The 18,666-nt window shown below is 42.0% G+C and overlaps 1 protein-coding gene across 1 annotated transcript in view; it reads right to left on the bottom strand.

Annotated features, from left to right (window-relative positions):
* The window catches only part of RELN (reelin), a 434,942-nt gene that overhangs the window by 74,187 nt on the left and 342,089 nt on the right, over nt 1-18,666 (bottom strand). Inside the window, exons 31-36 of the mRNA XM_067564502.1 lie at nt 15,863-15,939; nt 10,292-10,450; nt 9,053-9,241; nt 8,566-8,839; nt 6,478-6,618; nt 6,201-6,378 (exon numbers count right to left, since the gene is read on the bottom strand). Of these exons, the coding sequence (XP_067420603.1) occupies nt 6,201-6,378; nt 6,478-6,618; nt 8,566-8,839; nt 9,053-9,241; nt 10,292-10,450; nt 15,863-15,939 (1,018 nt within the window). The remainder of the gene's footprint in view (nt 1-6,200; nt 6,379-6,477; nt 6,619-8,565; nt 8,840-9,052; nt 9,242-10,291; nt 10,451-15,862; nt 15,940-18,666) is intronic.

Genomic DNA, 18,666 nt, shown 5'->3' with positions numbered 1-18,666 from the left:
TGCATGGAGGGAAGAATGCCAGAAAAAAACAGAAATAGAGAAAGAACTGACAATTTCCTAATGATAATTTCCTTTCTGCTAGCACCATCATCCACAATTCTGGATGTGTGGGCTGCTCGCCTATCTCTGCAGCTCACAGAGGCAGAGCAGCCTTTTGATGCTGCATGATCTGGCTACACTGTCCCTGCTGCCACTTGCTGCCAGATGAATTATTCCCAAACTGTAAACCTTGTATAACATCATTAACAACACATAAACCAGAGATAACAAAATGACTATGTAGATTAGACCAAGGAACATGGTTGTATGGTAATGAGTCCATTTAATATCTGACCCTTGACTCTTAAGCCATCCAGCATATGTCAAATTATGGGAGATGTTGCTAGCAAAAAGGAAATTAACAGCAAGAAATTTCCCATTCTGCAGCCCAGCTTCTCCTGCAGTTCTAGATATCCGGGAAGTAGTGAGCAGCAAACAGATGTTGGGTGGGTTATGAAACAAGTTTGATAGGAAAGAAGTACCTCAAAGGTCTATATTATTTCTGAAGCACCTTCCTGGCAAAAGTGGCTTCTCCAGAAAACAGAAGTTCCACCTTGTAGTGCTTAATGAAGATGTTAGCTGTAGACCAGTGGGCACTTAGCAAATTTCTGAAGTGGATGCACTTGCTTGTTCTACCCATAAGCTTAGGGTCTCGTGGAGTGCGCCTTCAAGCCCTTTTGGGTCAGGAACTCTGATGATTTGTAGGCTTCTACAACACGCTGTCTAATCCACCTTGTGAGGGAGGACTTGGAAGTTCTGAGTCCCTGGCATTTTGGGTAGAAGGACACGAATTGAGAGCCTGATCTTCTTGTGGAGTCTGTATGCTTGAGATAGATTTTCAATGTTCTTCTGACATCAAAGGTGTGCCACCTGAAGTTGTCTGTTGTGGTTTTGGACAGAACAAAGGAAGCACAACCTCTTGGCAAGTGTGCAAGGAGGAATTTACCTTAGAAAGAAAGAATTCGAGTGTCTTGAACATCACCTTGTCCTCGTGTAACACACAGTAATTTTCCTGTACAGCTAAGGCTGCCGGCTCTGACACTTTCCTGGCAAACATGACTGCTACTAAGAAACAAATCTTAATGGATAAATAAAAGGCTGACACTGATGTCAGTGGCTTGAAGGCATGGCTTGCCAGGGCCCTCAAAACTACAGGGAGTCCCATTTTTGGAAGAGTGGCCTGACCACTGGTCTGGCTAATCAAACTGCTTGAAGGAGTCTGGCTAGCTATGGATTGTCTGCCAGGGAGCTGCAGGACCCTGTGAATAGCACACTACTAAGAGCAGACACCTAATGTGCAACAACACTGGGATGAAGACCTTGGTTTATGCCTTCTTGGAGGAAGTCCAGAATAGTTGGAATTCCTGGATTTCTGGGATTTGCACTGTGCTTTTGGCACCAGTTGTTGAATATGGGCCAGAGAGAGGTGTATGCTTTTAGTGCTGCTACTCTCATAGCGGGAAGCAACATCTTAATGACTCTGGAGGACAGGTCAAGACCTTCTAGTGCTTCCCTCTCAATAGCCAGGCTGTTGAAGTTGTTTTGGGTCTGTATGAAGAAGAGTACCTTGTGAGAGGATGTCTGGTTTCCATGGAAGGTAGACTGGGGGCTACATTAGGTCTGAGAGTCAAGGTCTCCTCAGTCAGTGAGGAGTTATCAGTATTTACTGTTGCCTGTTCCTTTTTATTTTCTGGACCATCTTCCCCAGTAGTGGAAAGGGTAGAAATGCTTAGATTAGGCCTTGCAGACAGCCGTGTGATAAAGCATCTGTCCCTAAGCACATGGGGTCTGCCTCCCTTGTGAAGTATTTTGGCCTCTTTGCGTTTGTACAATCCGTGAACAGATCGGTGGAAGGGAGGCTGACAGACTGAACGATGAGATCAAAAACCTCCTGATTCAGGCACCACTTGGAGTTGTTGACCCTGCACCTACTGATCCAGTCTGCCTTTTGGTTCAGGTCCCCTTTGATGTGGATCTCTCTAAGGGAAAGGAGGAACTGTTCCACCCACCTCAATATTTCCATGGCTTCTTCATGTAGTGCTGAACTCCTGGGTTGTTTAAATATGCCATTGCAGTTGTACTTTCTGATTGAAACAGGACACTCATCCCCTTCAGGGTAGTCTGGAACCTTCGCAGAACTAGCTTGACCGCTTTCAGCTCCAGATGGTTTATTCTGTGAGCCTTTTCCTCCTGACTCCAGAAGTCCTGGGCTGTTTGGGTCTACAAGTGAGTGTTGATTGTGAGGATTAAAGGATCTGGAAGACAGATGGGCATTCTTTGCGGACATGTCTTTGTCGTGGACTGACCACCAACATAAGGAGTGGAACACCATTGGAACCTGTCCTTGATCTTTGATGTGTTATAGGGAGTGGTCTCACACCTTCAGAACGAAGGCTTGAAGATGTTTGATGTGTGACTGTGCCCATGGAGTCATCCCTATCCACGACACCAGGAGTCCTAGGAGTTGGAGGCATAGTACTATGGTGAGCCTTCTGTGGCTCTGGAGCAAGAAAATAAATTCCTGGCTGGAACCAGGGAAGTTTTCTTGGCACTGATGATGAAGCCATGCTCCTGAAGGAGAATTAAAGTCTGTGGTGTGGTCCAGTGACCTGCTGACTGTGATGGAGCTCTGTTCACGATGTCATCCAGACAGGGTTACTGGAAAGTTCCCTGCAATCTTAGTCTGGCTATTATCACCACCACCTTCTTTGTACAAACTGTAGGGGCCAAGGACAGGTCAAATGGGAATGTTTGGTACAGGTAATGTTTCCTGGTGTAGGCGAGTGTCAGAAGTCTGTGGTGGCATTATCTGATGGGGATATGGAAATATATTCATTAGAATTACTGAAGTCGAGAACTCTCCCGGGACAGGAATGAAACTATAGAGGGCAGAGCCTCCATCCAAAACTTTGTTTTCTTCATCCATGTGTTGATCCTTTTGAGTTCATGAACAGCTCTGATACATGTGTTTCTGTGCAATGAAGAAGATGGAGTAGACCACAGATAACCTTTCTTCTAAGGGAACACTTACTCTGACTCCTATATCCAGGAGATGAAATATTTTGTTCTGGATCAGATTGTGTTTTATGGGTTCATAGGAGCTGGGTGACTGGATAAAGAATGGAAGGAGTGGAGCCTGCAGCTCGAGGGAGTATCTCTGTCTTACTATTTCGCTGACCCAATTGTCTGTGGTTGATGCAACCCATTCCTCTAGAAAATGGAAAATCCTGTCCCCTAGCTTCAACTCTGGGGAGAGGCCTATGTGATCTTTGTCATAAAGTGGATTTTGGGAGGGGGCAGAGGTCCATTTAGACTTTCCCCCCGTAGACTTCAAATCCACTGTTTTTCACTGGGGAATCTATTGTCTCTTTATTGCTACCTCTGTGAAGATGAGGAGTGAAAGAACCACCTCTTTCCAAAGGCTGGTCTATATTATCTCCTGAAGGCACTTAGAGGTGAAAGGAGAGACAGCTTAGATTTGCTGCACTGTCAGCCATCACTTTATCCAACTTTTCTCCAACAAAGAGGATCATGTAACTTGGCTGAGCATAGAACTTGCTTACAGTGGTTGTAAGGGTTGGAGCCATAGGTGGTGCCTGGCTACTGAGCTGGAAGCCATGGCTTGGGCTGAGGATCTTATTGCATCCACTGAGGAGTCAGCTACAAACATTGTTGCTAGGGAGAATTTCTTTGAAGTGGAGCCAAAGTCAGGGTGATCTCTCTCCTTAATGGCATTGAGATCTTTCAGCCAGGAAAGAGTTGCTCTTTCAAAGCAGGTAGCTGACAGGGATGCTCAGATGGTGGCAGAAGAGGCTTCAAAGCCCTTTTTGAGAGTGGCCTCCATCTTCCTATATGTGAGTTCCTTAGGAGAGAATTCCCCCTCTTAAGGAATAAACATATTCCTGGCGAGGGACGCTACAGCATGTCATCTTTCGGTATCTCAGCAATAGAGCCCTTTAGGTCTTGAATGTTATAGAACCTGAGGTTGCTCTTGCTAACATGGTTGCGCTTATCAGACTTGTTCCATTAATCACTCATCACTTCCTTGAAGGAGGAGTAAAGGGGTATTGCAGCCTCCGGGGCGGATTTTGAGAGGAGAAATTTACTCTGACGTTTACTCTCAGAAGCATGCTCAGGTTTCAGAGCCAGACAGCTCACCTTCCTCAGTGGGGGAGAGGAAGGAGGAGGAGAAGGAGGAGTCAGAGGACTCTTCTGCATTTTTTGTGCGTTTTCTTTCCCTTTTTAGCCTTTTTAGATCTTTTAACGTGCTTTGGGAATGTAGTTCTGCTGCAGCAAAGCTTTCTGTGGCTTGCTTCCCTTAGAGCCTGGAGCCCTCTTGAGATGTCTGTCCCACTTCCTCTGGGAGGGGGAACTCGTTGTCAGAGCCCTCCCAGCTGGTTGGCTAGGGAGGGAGGGGGCTGATTACAAGCCCTGCTTCTTTCCCCAGGGCACTCAGAAAACGCTTTATGATTGGAGAGGGTTTGTGGCCCTGCAAGCCTCCCCAATTTGTTCTGCAGGGGTCCCCTAAGACTTATCTCTTGAATCAAGTAGTCAGGGTCCTCCTTGCTTTTGCAGCCTCTCCCTGATTTGCACTGGGGTTCCCAGTCCATTTCCCCCCCCATGCAGTCATGGCTGCCTCACTGGGTAGTGGACCCCACTGCCTGGCCAAGTGTGGATCTAACAGAGTTAGGGATGGAAGGCTGGGTGCAGGCTGGGCACAACTTGCCATCTGCCGAGCCTGGGAAGGCAGCCTCACATGGAGGACCACCAGGATTTGACATGGTGCTTTCTTGACTGCTCTGCCGTGCCTGTAAGGGGCAGAGGAGCCAGCAGGGAGATACTGTAGCAGAGGCTCAGAGAGGTTTAAACCCCCAAAAGGTTAACAGACCCAGGGAGGGAGAGGAAAGCCAAGGAATGAGAATGCTGCTCCCCATTGCCCAAACAACTGGGCAGAAAAGTTAAAATAGAAGGAGGACAAGCGGGAATGAAAGAAACCACCACTGTCTGCTGCTGCCGAGTCAGAGAGTCTAGCAGCAAGCAGGAGTGTAACCAGACCAGGCAGCACCAAAACTCTGCCTTCGTGACCTGCAGAGAGAGGACAGCAGCCCAGATATCCAGAACTGTGAGAGATAGAGGGCTGCAGAAACTAGAAAGCAAACAATTGAATTCTTAATAACACTGTCAAGTTTTGCTAAAAGATGCTTGTACTGGTGATAGAGTGTACAATGCAATGAGATTGTTACATCTTTGAATCCATAGGAACATAGGATACAGGTCTGGAAAGGACCTCCTTAGTCATCAAATCCAGTCTCCTATTGCAGGCAACCCCATCATATAATCCCATTCTTAAATTTATCAAGCTCCATTTTAGGTGACTTGCCTTCACTACTCTTATTGGAACGCTGTTCCAGAACCTCATTCCTCTGGTGGTTGTTCTAATTTTCAGCCTAAATTTATTCATGGCCATTTGTTTATAACCATTTGTTCTTGTGCCAATATTCTCCTTTAGCTTAAATAGCTCTTCTCCCCCTACTGACCCTAATACTTCCCTGATGTATTTATAGAGAGGAATCATAACCCTGCTCAGCCTTTGATTTGCAAGGTTAAACAACCCATGCTCTTCTAGTCTCCACATCCCCTCATAAAACAGGCTATCCATTTCCCTCAGTCTGGTAGCCTTTCTCTGCACCTCTTCTAATTTGAATCCATATTCTCTCAAGTTTTTTTGTTCAACTGCTATAGCACTCAGCTATGACTATTTGCTGGAGCTTTGTTGGAACACTGGCATATTAACAACAACATCAACATATATAATCCACTTCATGCAAAATTTGCAAAAATAAACATGGGTTGAGATTTATAAAACTAGCTAGGGCATTTAGACACACAATGCCCATTAATGGATTTGGAAATAACTCCCTACTTGGCTTGGAAAAATCTCAATCATGGAGTTTTATTCCCATCTTTCAGTGACTATGGGGGGCTTTGTTAGAAATGACAGCAGAAGCAAAAGTAGTAATCAGAAAAATAATACGTGAAATGTGCTGAACACAGTGAATATAACACAGGCCAGAAAATAATATCAAAGGTGAAAAATAATCATTTGCTATATTAAGAGTATTGATATTTTATTAACTGTTTGAATTTAAATAGTATCTGACCCCTTTAAAAATGAGAGTGGTTCCAGATTTGATTGTGTCACTGTTCAGGTTTCCCCTCTCAGCACCATAGACTTCTGGCCAAAGATCAGGATGCAAGTTACCATTGAAGTCATCTTTCAGAACTGAAGGCAGAGGAGCAACAGGGACACAGTATGGACCTCCAAAGCCTCTGTCACACCTGATAACACATTAGGGGGAAAAGGGATTATCTATCTGGGACAATTCAAATACAACTTTATTACGAAAACAGCACATGATATCAGGTTTTTCTACTTACACACAGTGACCTGAGTCACAGATTCCATGGCCTGAGCACATCCAGGGACATCCAGTAGCCAAGACTACATTATCAATAGCCCAAGAATCTGCACCAGGAGTGTAATCATACTGAATCCATCTGAATCGTGTTCTGGGAGAGCTAGCAAAATAGAACAAACATAACTCAGTCTGAAAAACGGCATTCTAATCTGTATTTGGGAAAGGCTGTAGAAAGGCTGTAGAAATGTCTTAAACGTATTAAACATATTCCAGTTGAAATTGAACCCTATCCTGGAGTCCTTCATGGGTAAAATTCTAACTGATTCTAAAAGGAGTATATTTTAAATGAAACCAGATTGAGGATTTTAGGATTATTGTGTTGATAGCTCTTTAGTATATAACTTTCTGAGTCTCAGTTTTTAAGTACTGTACACATAGTACTTTGTCTGCAATTAGACATGTATGATGCTGAATTCATTGCTGAGATTTATGGTTCAGATCTGTCCACTCTTTAACACGATATAGTTGAGCAGGAAGCATTAAATACATTAATATTCAATAGCTTGTTGCACACACAAATGACTTTTCAGTGCAGCTAGCAGTTACTCTGTATGAATCAGTTTGTTATAAACTACAGTATGTCAGACTACAATTCAAAAGCAGAGTGCCCAGTCTTGTACCCATTGATACAGAAGCAGGACTGGGTCCTGTGTATTGTTAGTAGGGTTTTAAAAAATTATAATTTCATTAGAATAAGAAGGCAGATGAAAGATTTTGTCAAGTATCATGTAAGAAAGAAGGAATGAAAATATATATATATATATTGACAACTTTTGCTCATTATGCAGTATATTATGTTTAGCTGGTGGAAAAAAGTTGAAAAATCTAAACAAAAAGATGCTATAGGTTAGATGATCTGAGCAGGTAGATGTTCAGGCAGGTAACAGGAAGTGGACTGGAATGCATTGCATACCATACCATCCCATCTATACTACCGAATGCAAAAATCCCATTAACTTCAACAGTATCAGGAGGAGGGGCCCCATGTATGAAGAAGACTATTTGGGGGAGGTGGCATGGTGTAGTGGACTTCACAATAGGATTAGGAGCCATGAGCTGAGTTCTAGCCTCAGTTCTGATGCTGACTTGCTATGTGATCTTGGATAAGTCACACTAATTTTGGTGTACCTGTTTTTCTGTCTGTAAAAGGGAGGTAACATCATTTAACTTATAGGGTGCAAGTCTTAATTAGTTACTACTTGTCGAGGGTTTTGGAGAGGTAAAGCACTAAACTGTGCAATGCTAAGTATTACTATCACAATAATGATAATAATACTTAGCATTACATAGTTTAGTGCTATTCCTAAACTTGGAGAACAAGTTCATTCAGAAAGGCAAATCTCAGCACATCTGCCATGTTTGGTTGGAACTGTACCATGTTCATATTAGGGAGCAGGGTTTATTTCTTCCTAAAAATGGAATTTTCTTCTCCATCAGAGAGGCTGAGGTTGGCAAGTTCAGCAGCAGCAGCACATTCTGATGTGCTATAATGTCATGATTAATTCCACCTTATTGGGTGTTACATTGTTGTGCTATGTAACTTACAGCTTTTATCATTCCTATACTGATCTGAATATGGCTTAATTAAATGTGAGAAAGGAGGGAGATGTGAGGACCTATCATTGTCAGCGTTTAAGTGCATAAATCTTGGTCTGAAACCGCATTGTACCTATCTGTGCACATGGCAAAATGTCTTTATTTTAGGGTGCTTTTCTTCTGAAATGTGTGAATGCATTAATTTCTGACACTTCATTTGGTGCATTTTTAAACCCTCTAGTAGATTTACAGCCCGAGTTATGGTTAGGTCGTAGGCAAGGCTCAAGAGTTCAGTCAACTAAATTTGATACTTTCTCAGACTCTTGCATGTTGTATTACATCTGTTGAAATATTTTAAAGTGCAGTTTAAAGGGATGATGTATTTATTTTCTTGCATATTCCATATTTAATTATTAAGAAGTAGTCAGAAAATTCCCAAACTGAGGCATAGATTTCAGATTAGTTCAAAAAAGCCTATATTTTGATATATAGCCAACACAACAATTCTCACATGGTTGCGAGTGGCAGGGAGACAGTAATTCGCTTCCAGTTCTGGAATCTTTCTGATCTGTAAATTGAACTCTCGGTGTAATGCTGACAACCTATGCTTGGAGGAACACACTCTTCAGTCACCAGGTGCCAGTCTCTCCCGTTGTTTAAGGAATACTGCAAGTGAACGCCATGGGAGTTGCTGAATGGCTTGCTGCAACCCATGCTTAGCTCAAACTGCATAAAAGTGGAGGCTGACACATGGAAATCCCAAGTCTCAGCATAACGAGTTTTTCCTAAAAAAGAGAACAAAAATGTTTTCAACAGTAAGTTATGTTTGCATTTTCCTTGTACTCAGCATTTTCAGCTCTATAGAGTGAAAGCATTTCTCCCCTTCCCAACAGACTATTATACAGATACCCCATCTTTTAAAATGGATCTCATAAAGACATAAACCAGCTGTAGCCTATAAAATAGGCCCATTGAGACCTTCCTTTGGTGGCACATACCAATATCTTCACTGAACATCAGAGCTGTATCCATAGAGAGACAGTCAATATCTACTTGACCCCCTTGGATCCTGTACCAACTTGCTTGTAAATCCACAGATCCATCAAATTTATCTTGAAAACCAGTCTGAGAGCTGTCATTCATTCCTATAAGGACATCATCCAAGGCCCACTGTGCTGAATGTTTCCCTACAAACAGAAAAACAGGAAGGTTAGTGGAGCCCCAGAAAGGTATTTATTATGTCTGTACTATGCATGCAACAAAGCTAGATAGTTTGATGATCCCAGTACCATCTTCTGGTGAGGATAGAGTTCAATCAATTAAAATCTCCTTGCTAACCACACCTGACAAGTTGCTCAAGTCATAATACACCACCCAGAGTAGAGCTATATTTCTGGCCTTTTATTTCTCAAGGTGAAATACTAGTGTCATCATGATCTTTTCCTATTTTTAAATGAAGTACTCCTATGTAGATTGCGCTTCTCAACAACTTGCCCTTTCTATTGCTAAATGGAAAGGGAGTCCTGACTAGATAAGATGGGGGTCTGAGTCTGGAAAGGGGAGTTGTGGAAAGGAAAAGGTTGAAAACCTCTGGTGCAGATGATATTCACCTTCTCCCTACCCCACCTCTTTTCCTCTTCTTGCTGCCCACAGCCCAACAATCCGATTTTCCTCCACACTTTCATACTGAATATTCTCCTACTGTATCCCCCTTTAATGCTATCAACTGAGAAGCAGGAGGAGAGGAAGAGAAGAATGACAACTAACTTCAGCTTATAAATTGTAGGCAAAGTGTACAATCAAAAAGAGTGATCAGGATGGTAAATAGAACACCTAAGTAACCATATAAACTTACTTGGACTGCCTTCCTTTTCTCATTCCCTTTTGTCTGTTATCAATCATAAAGTTTGATTTAAACTTAGACTGTGAACAGTTTGGTGCAGGAACTGTGTAGTTATTTGCTCCGTAAAGCACCATGCACATTTATGGTGCTGTATAAACAATAACAACAACAACAATATTATGATGACCGAGAAAAGCTTTATTTAGCAGTAAGCTATGACTAGTCCAAGAGCCAAGACTGTCCTGTAGTGGCTGTCTAGGCATAATACATTTTTAGTTTGTTTTTCCTAAATTAAAATTTCCATAGCCCTTAACCTTATTTCCAAACACTGGAAGGTTGGATGTTTGTTCTATTGGAAAGCTGCATATTCAGTTTTTAGTAAAGCATTGCATACCATGTTGGGGTTGCCACCATCGGAAAGCAGTTGCAGTTGTTTTAGCTTCATGAGGCAGTTCTATTGAAACAATCTGTGGTTCTAAGTAAGACATGAAATCCAGCTCTCGCAGCAAATGCCAGGTTATTCCATTGTTATCTGTGTATTGAACTACAAGCCCTGTATTTAAAATGAACAAAGTCATTTACTTAAACAGAAAAAATAAGGCCAATCCTTCAGCCCTTATTCAGCCAAATCCCTATATCGGTTTGGTGTATGCGACATGACATAGGCAAATGGTTTGTTTTTTCATGTAGCACATACCTTTTTGTGAAGAGAGCCCTTTGTTGGTAGGATATTACTGTTGGCAGGATTACAGATTGTCATATGTTGCTTGCATTAGCAGTAAGCTTGCAGGGCCAGATTCTCCCTTTAGTTTACATTGGTGCAGCCCAACTGAAGCTAGAGAGATTGCACCACTGAAACTGTGGGAAGAATTTGACTCACGGTCTTTTAATACATTTAATATTTATTTAATATAATGAATCCTGGTGGTTTGTTTGGATCACTAAGAGGATGTGTTTTTGCAGGCTGGGAACCCAGTCCTTTCTGAAGATGGTTCCTGACTATCACTGCGTACTTACATCCTTAAAAGTTACATTATCTCCATTATCTTATATCTAATATGGTATATATGAGAACACAGTAGAGCTCCGGTGGACACAAGTAATTTGTTGGCACTGCCCATCACAGAGGATAATGAAAGAAACACCACTAATATATTGAGGGTTTGATTCTTCTCTGACAGCAGTTTTACACTGATGTTATTGAGGTCAGTGGATTTACTTTTGAGTTACACCATTGTAAGTGAGAGGAGACTCAAGCCCTGTATATGTAATGTATGAAATGAGACTCTGGCCCTGATTCCTGATCTCATTTATGCTGGTATAAATCAGGAAGTCCACTGATGTAAATGGTTTAAAACTGCAGTGAGAGGAGAAAGAGGCTCTCTTGGGTAGAAGGTAATGAACTTCTTTGTCTTGCTTCTCCATTCACTTACCCTCAATTTAAACAGGGAAAACTCCATTTAATCCAATGGATTTAATCTTGATTTAGACCAATGTACATAAGGGGAGAATCAGGCCCTCTATATTCCTATTTGCTTCTAATTTTCTCACCCTCTTTAACTGCTTAGCTGAATAAATTATACAGTGTAAATGGATCTGAATCAAGCTCTAATGTTAACAAACACTTTTTGCTTGACTTTCAGCTGGGGTCACACTTTTTAAGCATTCTTATATGATAATAAATAATAATGGATCTTTTTATCATTAGATCTCAGAGTAATTCACAATCTCTAATTTATTTATCCATTTAACATCCCTGCGAGGTAGCATTATTAGCCCCATTTTACAGATGGGGAATTGAGGCACAGAGAGGCTAAGTTACTTGCCCAAGGTCATACAGGAAGTCCATAGAAATGGGACTTGAAGTTGGATCTCCCACAACCTAACCCAGTGCCTTAACCACTGGTTTTCTGCCCAAATGAAAATTGTATATTTCTGATTATAAAACCAAATATGAAAATTAAGACATCACCTTGACTATGCCAGAATCTTTAATTTATTGCTTTAAGAACTTTGTGCAAGGATTTAGAGAGATTTACATCTAAACTGCTAGTATTATACTAAGCCTGAGAAGTATCTGTGGGATGCAAATCACATGGGGAGTAAGATCTTTTATACATCAAGTTTTTTGAATAGTGTGGAAAAATGCTATTTGTCTGCACCTGTCCTGTCAAGCAGTATCCCTATGGTGCTGACAGCATTCCTATATGAGTTGAGGTTAGTCCTGGTCTTGCGTACAGAACCATGCAGAGGTAATTTGCTACAATGCATATTATTTGAGCTCATACACAATTACACTTGGAATCAGTACACAGTAGAATACATAAGCTTAGATATATTTTCAAACGGCTGTACAACCAACTGACAAATCAGGGGGTGGTCCTGTTAGACTCTGGGAGGAAAATTGGAAAGCGTTCAGGAAATACACAAAAAATTAATTTTGATTCACTTTCAATGTTTTTTTATAATCAGTATTCCCATAGTACAGCAGTCATCACTCCCCCCTGCTTCATACCCAGTTCAACTGGCAGAACATGGCCATAACAATGCAGGACAAGCTAGCTTTAAAAAACAATTCTGATTATCACTGTATCTTACATTTCCATAGAATGTTGAGTTCATTTGCATGTAACGTCAATAAAATAATTATGTAATGTTCCCAGCTCCCCTTACACAATTATAACATATAGGGCCAGATGCTCAGCTAAGAACATAAGAACCACCATACTGGGTCATACCAATGGTCCATCTAGCCCGGTATCCTGTCTTCTGACAGTGGCCAATGCCAGGTGCTTCAGAGAGAATGAACAGAACAGGTAATCATCCAGTGATCCATCCCCTGTTGCCCATTCGCAGCTGGCATAAATTGTCATAGCTCTACTGTCTCCAATGGAACTATATCATAGAATCATAGAAGATTAGGGTTGGAATGGACCTCAGGAAGTCATCTAGTCCAACCCCCTGCTCAAAGTTTCCAGTTCACAGGGCCTGATTCTCATGGGAGACTTCAATCACCCTGACATCTGCTGGAAGAGCAATACAGCAGAGCACAAACAATCCAGGAAGTTTTTGGAGAATGTCGCTGACAATTTCCTGGTGCAAGTGCTGGAGCAACCAACTAGGGGCCGTGCTTCTCTTGACCTGCTGCTCACAAACAGGGAAGATTTGGTAGGGGAAGTAGAAGTGGGTGGCAACCTAGGCAGCAGTGACCATGAGATGGTCGAGTTCAGGATCCTGATGAAAGGAAGAAAGGGGAACAGCAGGATACGGACCATGGACTTCAGAAAAGCGGACTTTGATTCCCTCAGGGAACTGATGGGCAGGATTCCCTGGGAGGCTAATATGAGGGGGAAAGGAACCCAAGAGAGCTGGCTGTATTTTAAGGAGACCTTATTGAGGGCACAAGAGCAAACCATCCCGATGTGCAGAAAGAATAGCAAATATGGTAGGCGTCCAGCTTGGCTTAACAAAGAAGTCTTTGGCGAACTTAAACGCAAAAAAGAAGCTTACAAGAAGTGGAAGCTTGGTCAGATGACTAGGGAGGATTATATAAACACTGCTCGAACGTGCAGGAATGAAATGAGGAAGGCCAAAGCACAATTGGAGTTGCAGCTAGCAAGGGACGTGAAGGGGAACAAAAAGGGTTTCTACAGGCATGTTGCCAACAAGAGGAAGATTCGGGAAAGTGTAGGCCCCTTAAAGAAAGAGGGAGGCGACCTAGTGACGGAGGATGTGGAGAAAGCTGAGGTATCAATGCCTTTTTTGCCTCTGTCTTCACAGACAAGATCAGCTCCCAGACTGCTGTACTGGGTGGCACAGAATGGGAAGGAGGCAAACATCCCGCAGTGCTGAAGGAACAGGTTCAAGACTATTTAGAAGGATTGGACATTCACAAGTCCATGGGGCCGGATGCAATGCACCCGAGGGTGCTGAGGGAGTTGGCTGAGGTGATTTCAGAGCCATTGGCTATTATCTTTGAAAGCTCGTGGCAACAGGGGGAGGTCCCTGAGGACTGGAAAAAAAAGCAAATATAGTGCCCATCTTCAAAAAAGGGAGGAAAGAGGATCCGGGGAACTACAGACCGGTCAGCCTCACCTCAATCCCTGGAAAGATCATGGAGCAGGTCCTTAAGGAATCCATTTTAAGGCACTTGGAAGAGAGGAAGGTGATCAGGAACAGTCAACACGGATTCACCAAGGGAAAGTCATGCCTGACCAACCTGATTGCTTTCTATGATGAGGTGACTGGCTCTGTGGATGTGGGGAAGGCGGTGGATGTGATATACCTTGACTTTAGCAAAGCTTTTGATACGGTTTCTCACAGTATTCTTATCAGCAAGTTAAAGAAGTATGGGTTGGATGAATGGACTATAAAATGGATAGTGAACTGGCTAGAGCATAGGGCTCAACGAGTAGTGATCAATGGCTCCATGTCTAGCTGGCAACCGGTCACAAGCGGAGTTCCCCAGGGGTCGGTCCTGGGGCCGGTTTTGTTCAACATCTTTATTAATGATCTGGAGGATGGGGTAGATTGCACCCTCAGCAAGTTTGCGGACGACACTAAGCTGGGGGGAGTGGTAGATACCCTGCAAGGTAGGGATAGGATACAGAGTGACCTAAACAAACTGGAGGATTGGGCCAAAAGAAATCTAATGAGGTTCAACAAGGACAAGTGCAGAGTCCTCCACTTAGGAAGGAAGAATCCCATGCACAGCTATAGACTGGGGACCGACAGCTGGGCAGCAGCTCTGCAGAAAAGGACCTGGGGGTAACGGTGGATAAAAAGCTGGATATGAGTCAGCAGTGTGCCCTGGTTGTCAAGAAGGCTAATGGAATATTGGGCTGCATTAGGAGGGGCATTGCCAGCAGGTCACGGGAAGTGATTATTCCCCTCTATTCGGCATTGGTGAGGCCGCATTTAGAATACTGTGTCCAGTTTTGGGCCCCCCACTACAAAAAAGATGTGGACAATTTGGAGAGAGTGCAGCGGAGGGCAACCAAAATGATTAGGGGGCTGGAGCACAGGACTTAGGAGGAGAGGCTGAGGGAACTGGGCTTGTTTAGTCTGCAAAAGAGAAGAGTGAGGGGGGATTTGATAGCGGCTTTTAACTACCTGAAAGGGGGTTCTAGGGAGGATGGGGCTAGGCTGTTCTCGGTGGTGGCAGATGACAGAACAAGGAGCAACGGTCTCAAGTTGCAGGGGGAGGTCTAGGTTGGACATTAGGAAAAAGTTTTTTACTAGGAGGGTGGTGAAGCATTGGAATGGGTTACCTAGGGAGGTGGTGGAATCTCCATCCTTACAGGTTTTTAAGCTGAGGCTTGACAAAGCCCTGGTTGGGATGATATAGCTGAGGTTAGTCCTGCTTTGAGCAGGGGGTTGGACTAGATGACCTCCTGAGGTCCCTTCCAACTCTAATATTCTATGATTCTATGATTCTATGATTCTATAAGCAGGACCAATCCCAACTAAATCATCTCAGCTGGAGCTTTGATGGAGATTCCACCACCTCCTCAGTTTATACAGCTGAGGATCTGCCCCTGAGTAACTTCCTTATTCTTACAAAGCACAAATTTCAGAACACCCCTCAAACTTCCCCTCTCAAAAAAGCAACAACCTAGGGACATGAGAAAAATAAGAGGGCAAACAGATGGGAAAGATTAATTTTTTTGGCCTAAATAATATTTCCTTCAGCTTCAGTTTCATAATTCTGCATTCATGAGGTGAATAATGTATAATAAGATTAACAGCTTATTTGTGTGGCTTGGAGGTAAATAGGAATTCAAAATATGAAACAATAATTAGAAGTAGATTATTTGTTTTTTATTAAAAAATTACTTTTATAGCCTTCATAAAAGGGGGACAGCTAGTTGATTTGTATTAACTATGTAATGATTTTATTCTGTAAAATTGGACCAATGAACAAAAACACTGCTAAAAACTGGTTTCAAATGAAAAGGGACATTACCTTCATTCCTGGCCCTTGGTTTGTTGCAGAGAGTACCAGTTGTTTTGCTTCCAATTTGTAAATAAAACTGAACCAGTCTGTTTAAAAAAAAAAAAAAATCTTCTTACAAGAGCAATATAACATCGTTAGATTTTTGTTGAAATATCACAGCACATATGCAGTATAAACAACTCTATTTTCCCTAACTCATGAGGATTTTTTATTTAAGTCACTATTCAGTGATCCTTAATTTAGGTAAAGTTTCCACCAAAATCAAGCAACCTATTATGTCCATGGAAGTTTTTCCCAAGTAGGTAGTGGGGTGGGGTAGAGCACACAGGGTTCGTGTGGATGGTTGATACCATGCTTAATAAATGCACGGTTATACAGTGAAGTGTATCTATGTAGTAACATTGAAAAAAACTTCAACGGAACTTGAGAAAATGATTCTGAAGCAGTTTAATGTGGTTTCATTAGTGAGACAATAAAACCACCTGAACTTCTGTCCTTGTGAAATTACTGTCTAAATAGCTCAATATTGGGCTTGCTTGGAGGATGGGTTAGGGTTAGAGATCTGGTAGCTCTTGTGAGAATAATATGGGGGAAAGTCAAAGACACATTAATTAATTAATTTATTAATTATTATTATTATTATTATTTTAGCAATAAAACTAAAACCCCAGTAATCCTAGTTCACAGTGTTTATGTGTACATTGGAACATAGGAATTGCCATACTAGTTTAGAGCCAAGGTCCAGCTACTACAGTATCCTTTCCCTGACAGTAGCTGGTCCCTGATGCTTCAGATGAACGTGTAAGAATCTGATAATTGGCAGTTGTGGGAAAATCTGCTCCTCACATTGGGTCTGATCTTGATCCCTAATAGTTAGAGATTGGCTTAACCTGAAGTATGAGGTTAATATCCCTTCTAAAGTTTTTGTTATTATTTATGATGATCACTCTGGATACTCCTGGTATCCATATAAATGTCCAGTCCCTTTTTGAAACTTAAGCATTTGGCCTCAACAACTTCCTGTGGCAACATGTTCTCCAGGTATATTACATGTTTTGTGAAAAAGTATTTCCTTTGATCAACTTTGAATTTCCCACCTTGTAATTTAATTGAATATTATGAGGCAGGGAGAACAGAAGTTCCCGATTGACTTTCTCTAGACCATACATTATTTTATATACTTTTATCATGTCCCCTTTTAATTGTGTCCTTTCTAAAGTAAACAATCCCAATCTTTTCAATCCCTCTTCACATTAGAGTTTTTCCATGTCCTTGATCATTCTCATCACCCTTCTCTGCACCGCCTCTAATTCTACAATATCCTTTTTGAAATCAGGTGACCAGTGTTGCACACAGTATTCCAGGTTAGGCCACACCACTGAGGTATAAGATGGCATTATAATATTTTCAGTATTATTCCCCATCCCATTCCTTATTCACCCAACTATTTTGTTAGCTTTTCTGACTGCAACTGCATATTGAGCCGAGGTTTTCACTGAGCTGTCTATACTGATGCCAGGGTCCCTTTCACGAGTTAAAACAGTTGATTTGAATCCTGTAGGGTGAAAGAGGAGTTTAACTTATCCCCTCCAATGTGCTTTGTTTGGCAGTTATCAGTATTGAATTCATTTTGGCGTCATGTGCCCATCTGGATAGCCTGTTTAGGTCTCTGAAATTCTTCATAGTCCTCTCTGGCCATGACCAACCTAAATAACTTTGTGCCATCTGCAAATGTTGTTGCCTCACTACTCATCCCTCCCCTGCTCTGCTTTTCAGATAATTAATACATATATTAAGCAACAGTGGGACCTAGTAAAAAAACATGAGGTACCCTACTGTTCACCTTTTGTCATGATGAAAATTGACTTTTTAATCCTACACTTTGCTTTCTGTCTCCTAACCAGTTTTGATCCATGACAATACTTTGCCTCTCCCTCCAAGACTATTTAACTTGTGTGGGATCTTGTCAAAGCCCTCACATAATCTATTTGAACATTTTCCTTTGTTATTTTAAATATACTTATTTTTGTGGGTGAATTTGAGGTTTATGAAAGTGAAAGACCAAGGGTTTGATCCTCACTAACGCTGGTTTCATACCAGTGTAACTCCATTTCCTTCACTGGAGGCACACCTGATTTGCACTGCTATGAGGTGAGCTCAATATCAAGCTGTCGGACATTTGCTAAGCATAGTGCAGAGCAGGTGCTGCACAAATGTCACTGGCACAGCTGTGCATGAATATTATCATATTCCTCTGCCTCTGTTTCTTGGCTTCTCTAGAGCATACTTTGTACCCATGCTCACTTGTCTAAAACTGTGTGTTATGTTTGTTATGTACTGCAAGTCTACAGGAACTAGAATGAGACTAGCAAGGTCATGTCCATCAGAGGCTTAGTCAGTATCTAATCCCATATCTCAAGAACTGAGCCAATGTAGACCCACACACCCCCCCTTGCTTGGTTTTGAAAATCACTATCAGACCTGTATATGTCTGTATAAAATAGCACTCAGGTAGTTAAACACTAGCTGGTGACAGCTTTGAAAAGATTTACAGTTCTATTATGAAATCCCTTTTTTATGACTAGTAGTGTCTCACAAATAGAAAGACTAGTAAGATGAAATTGTTCTGCAGGAGAACTAGCCTGCTCAACCAGTTTTTAAGGGTCTGGCCCCAAACAAATCTCCGAGACTATTCCACAGCCATTAACAACAGACTCTGCAACACAGATGGGCGCCAGATGTCATTACTTGGAAATATATTCCACAGTTTTTATCTAGCTTCTGCAGCTGCCAGGCAAGCCCCATGAGTGACT

Source organism: Emydura macquarii, unplaced genomic scaffold, assembly GCF_026122565.2.
Source record: "Emydura macquarii macquarii isolate MOO-44397 ecotype Brisbane River unplaced genomic scaffold, CSIRO-AGI_Emac_v2 contig_2636, whole genome shotgun sequence".
Classification (NCBI taxonomy): Eukaryota; Metazoa; Chordata; order Testudines; family Chelidae; genus Emydura; species Emydura macquarii.
The sequence above is the reverse complement of the archived record's forward strand: the minus strand, read 5'-3'. Positions and strand labels throughout refer to the sequence as shown.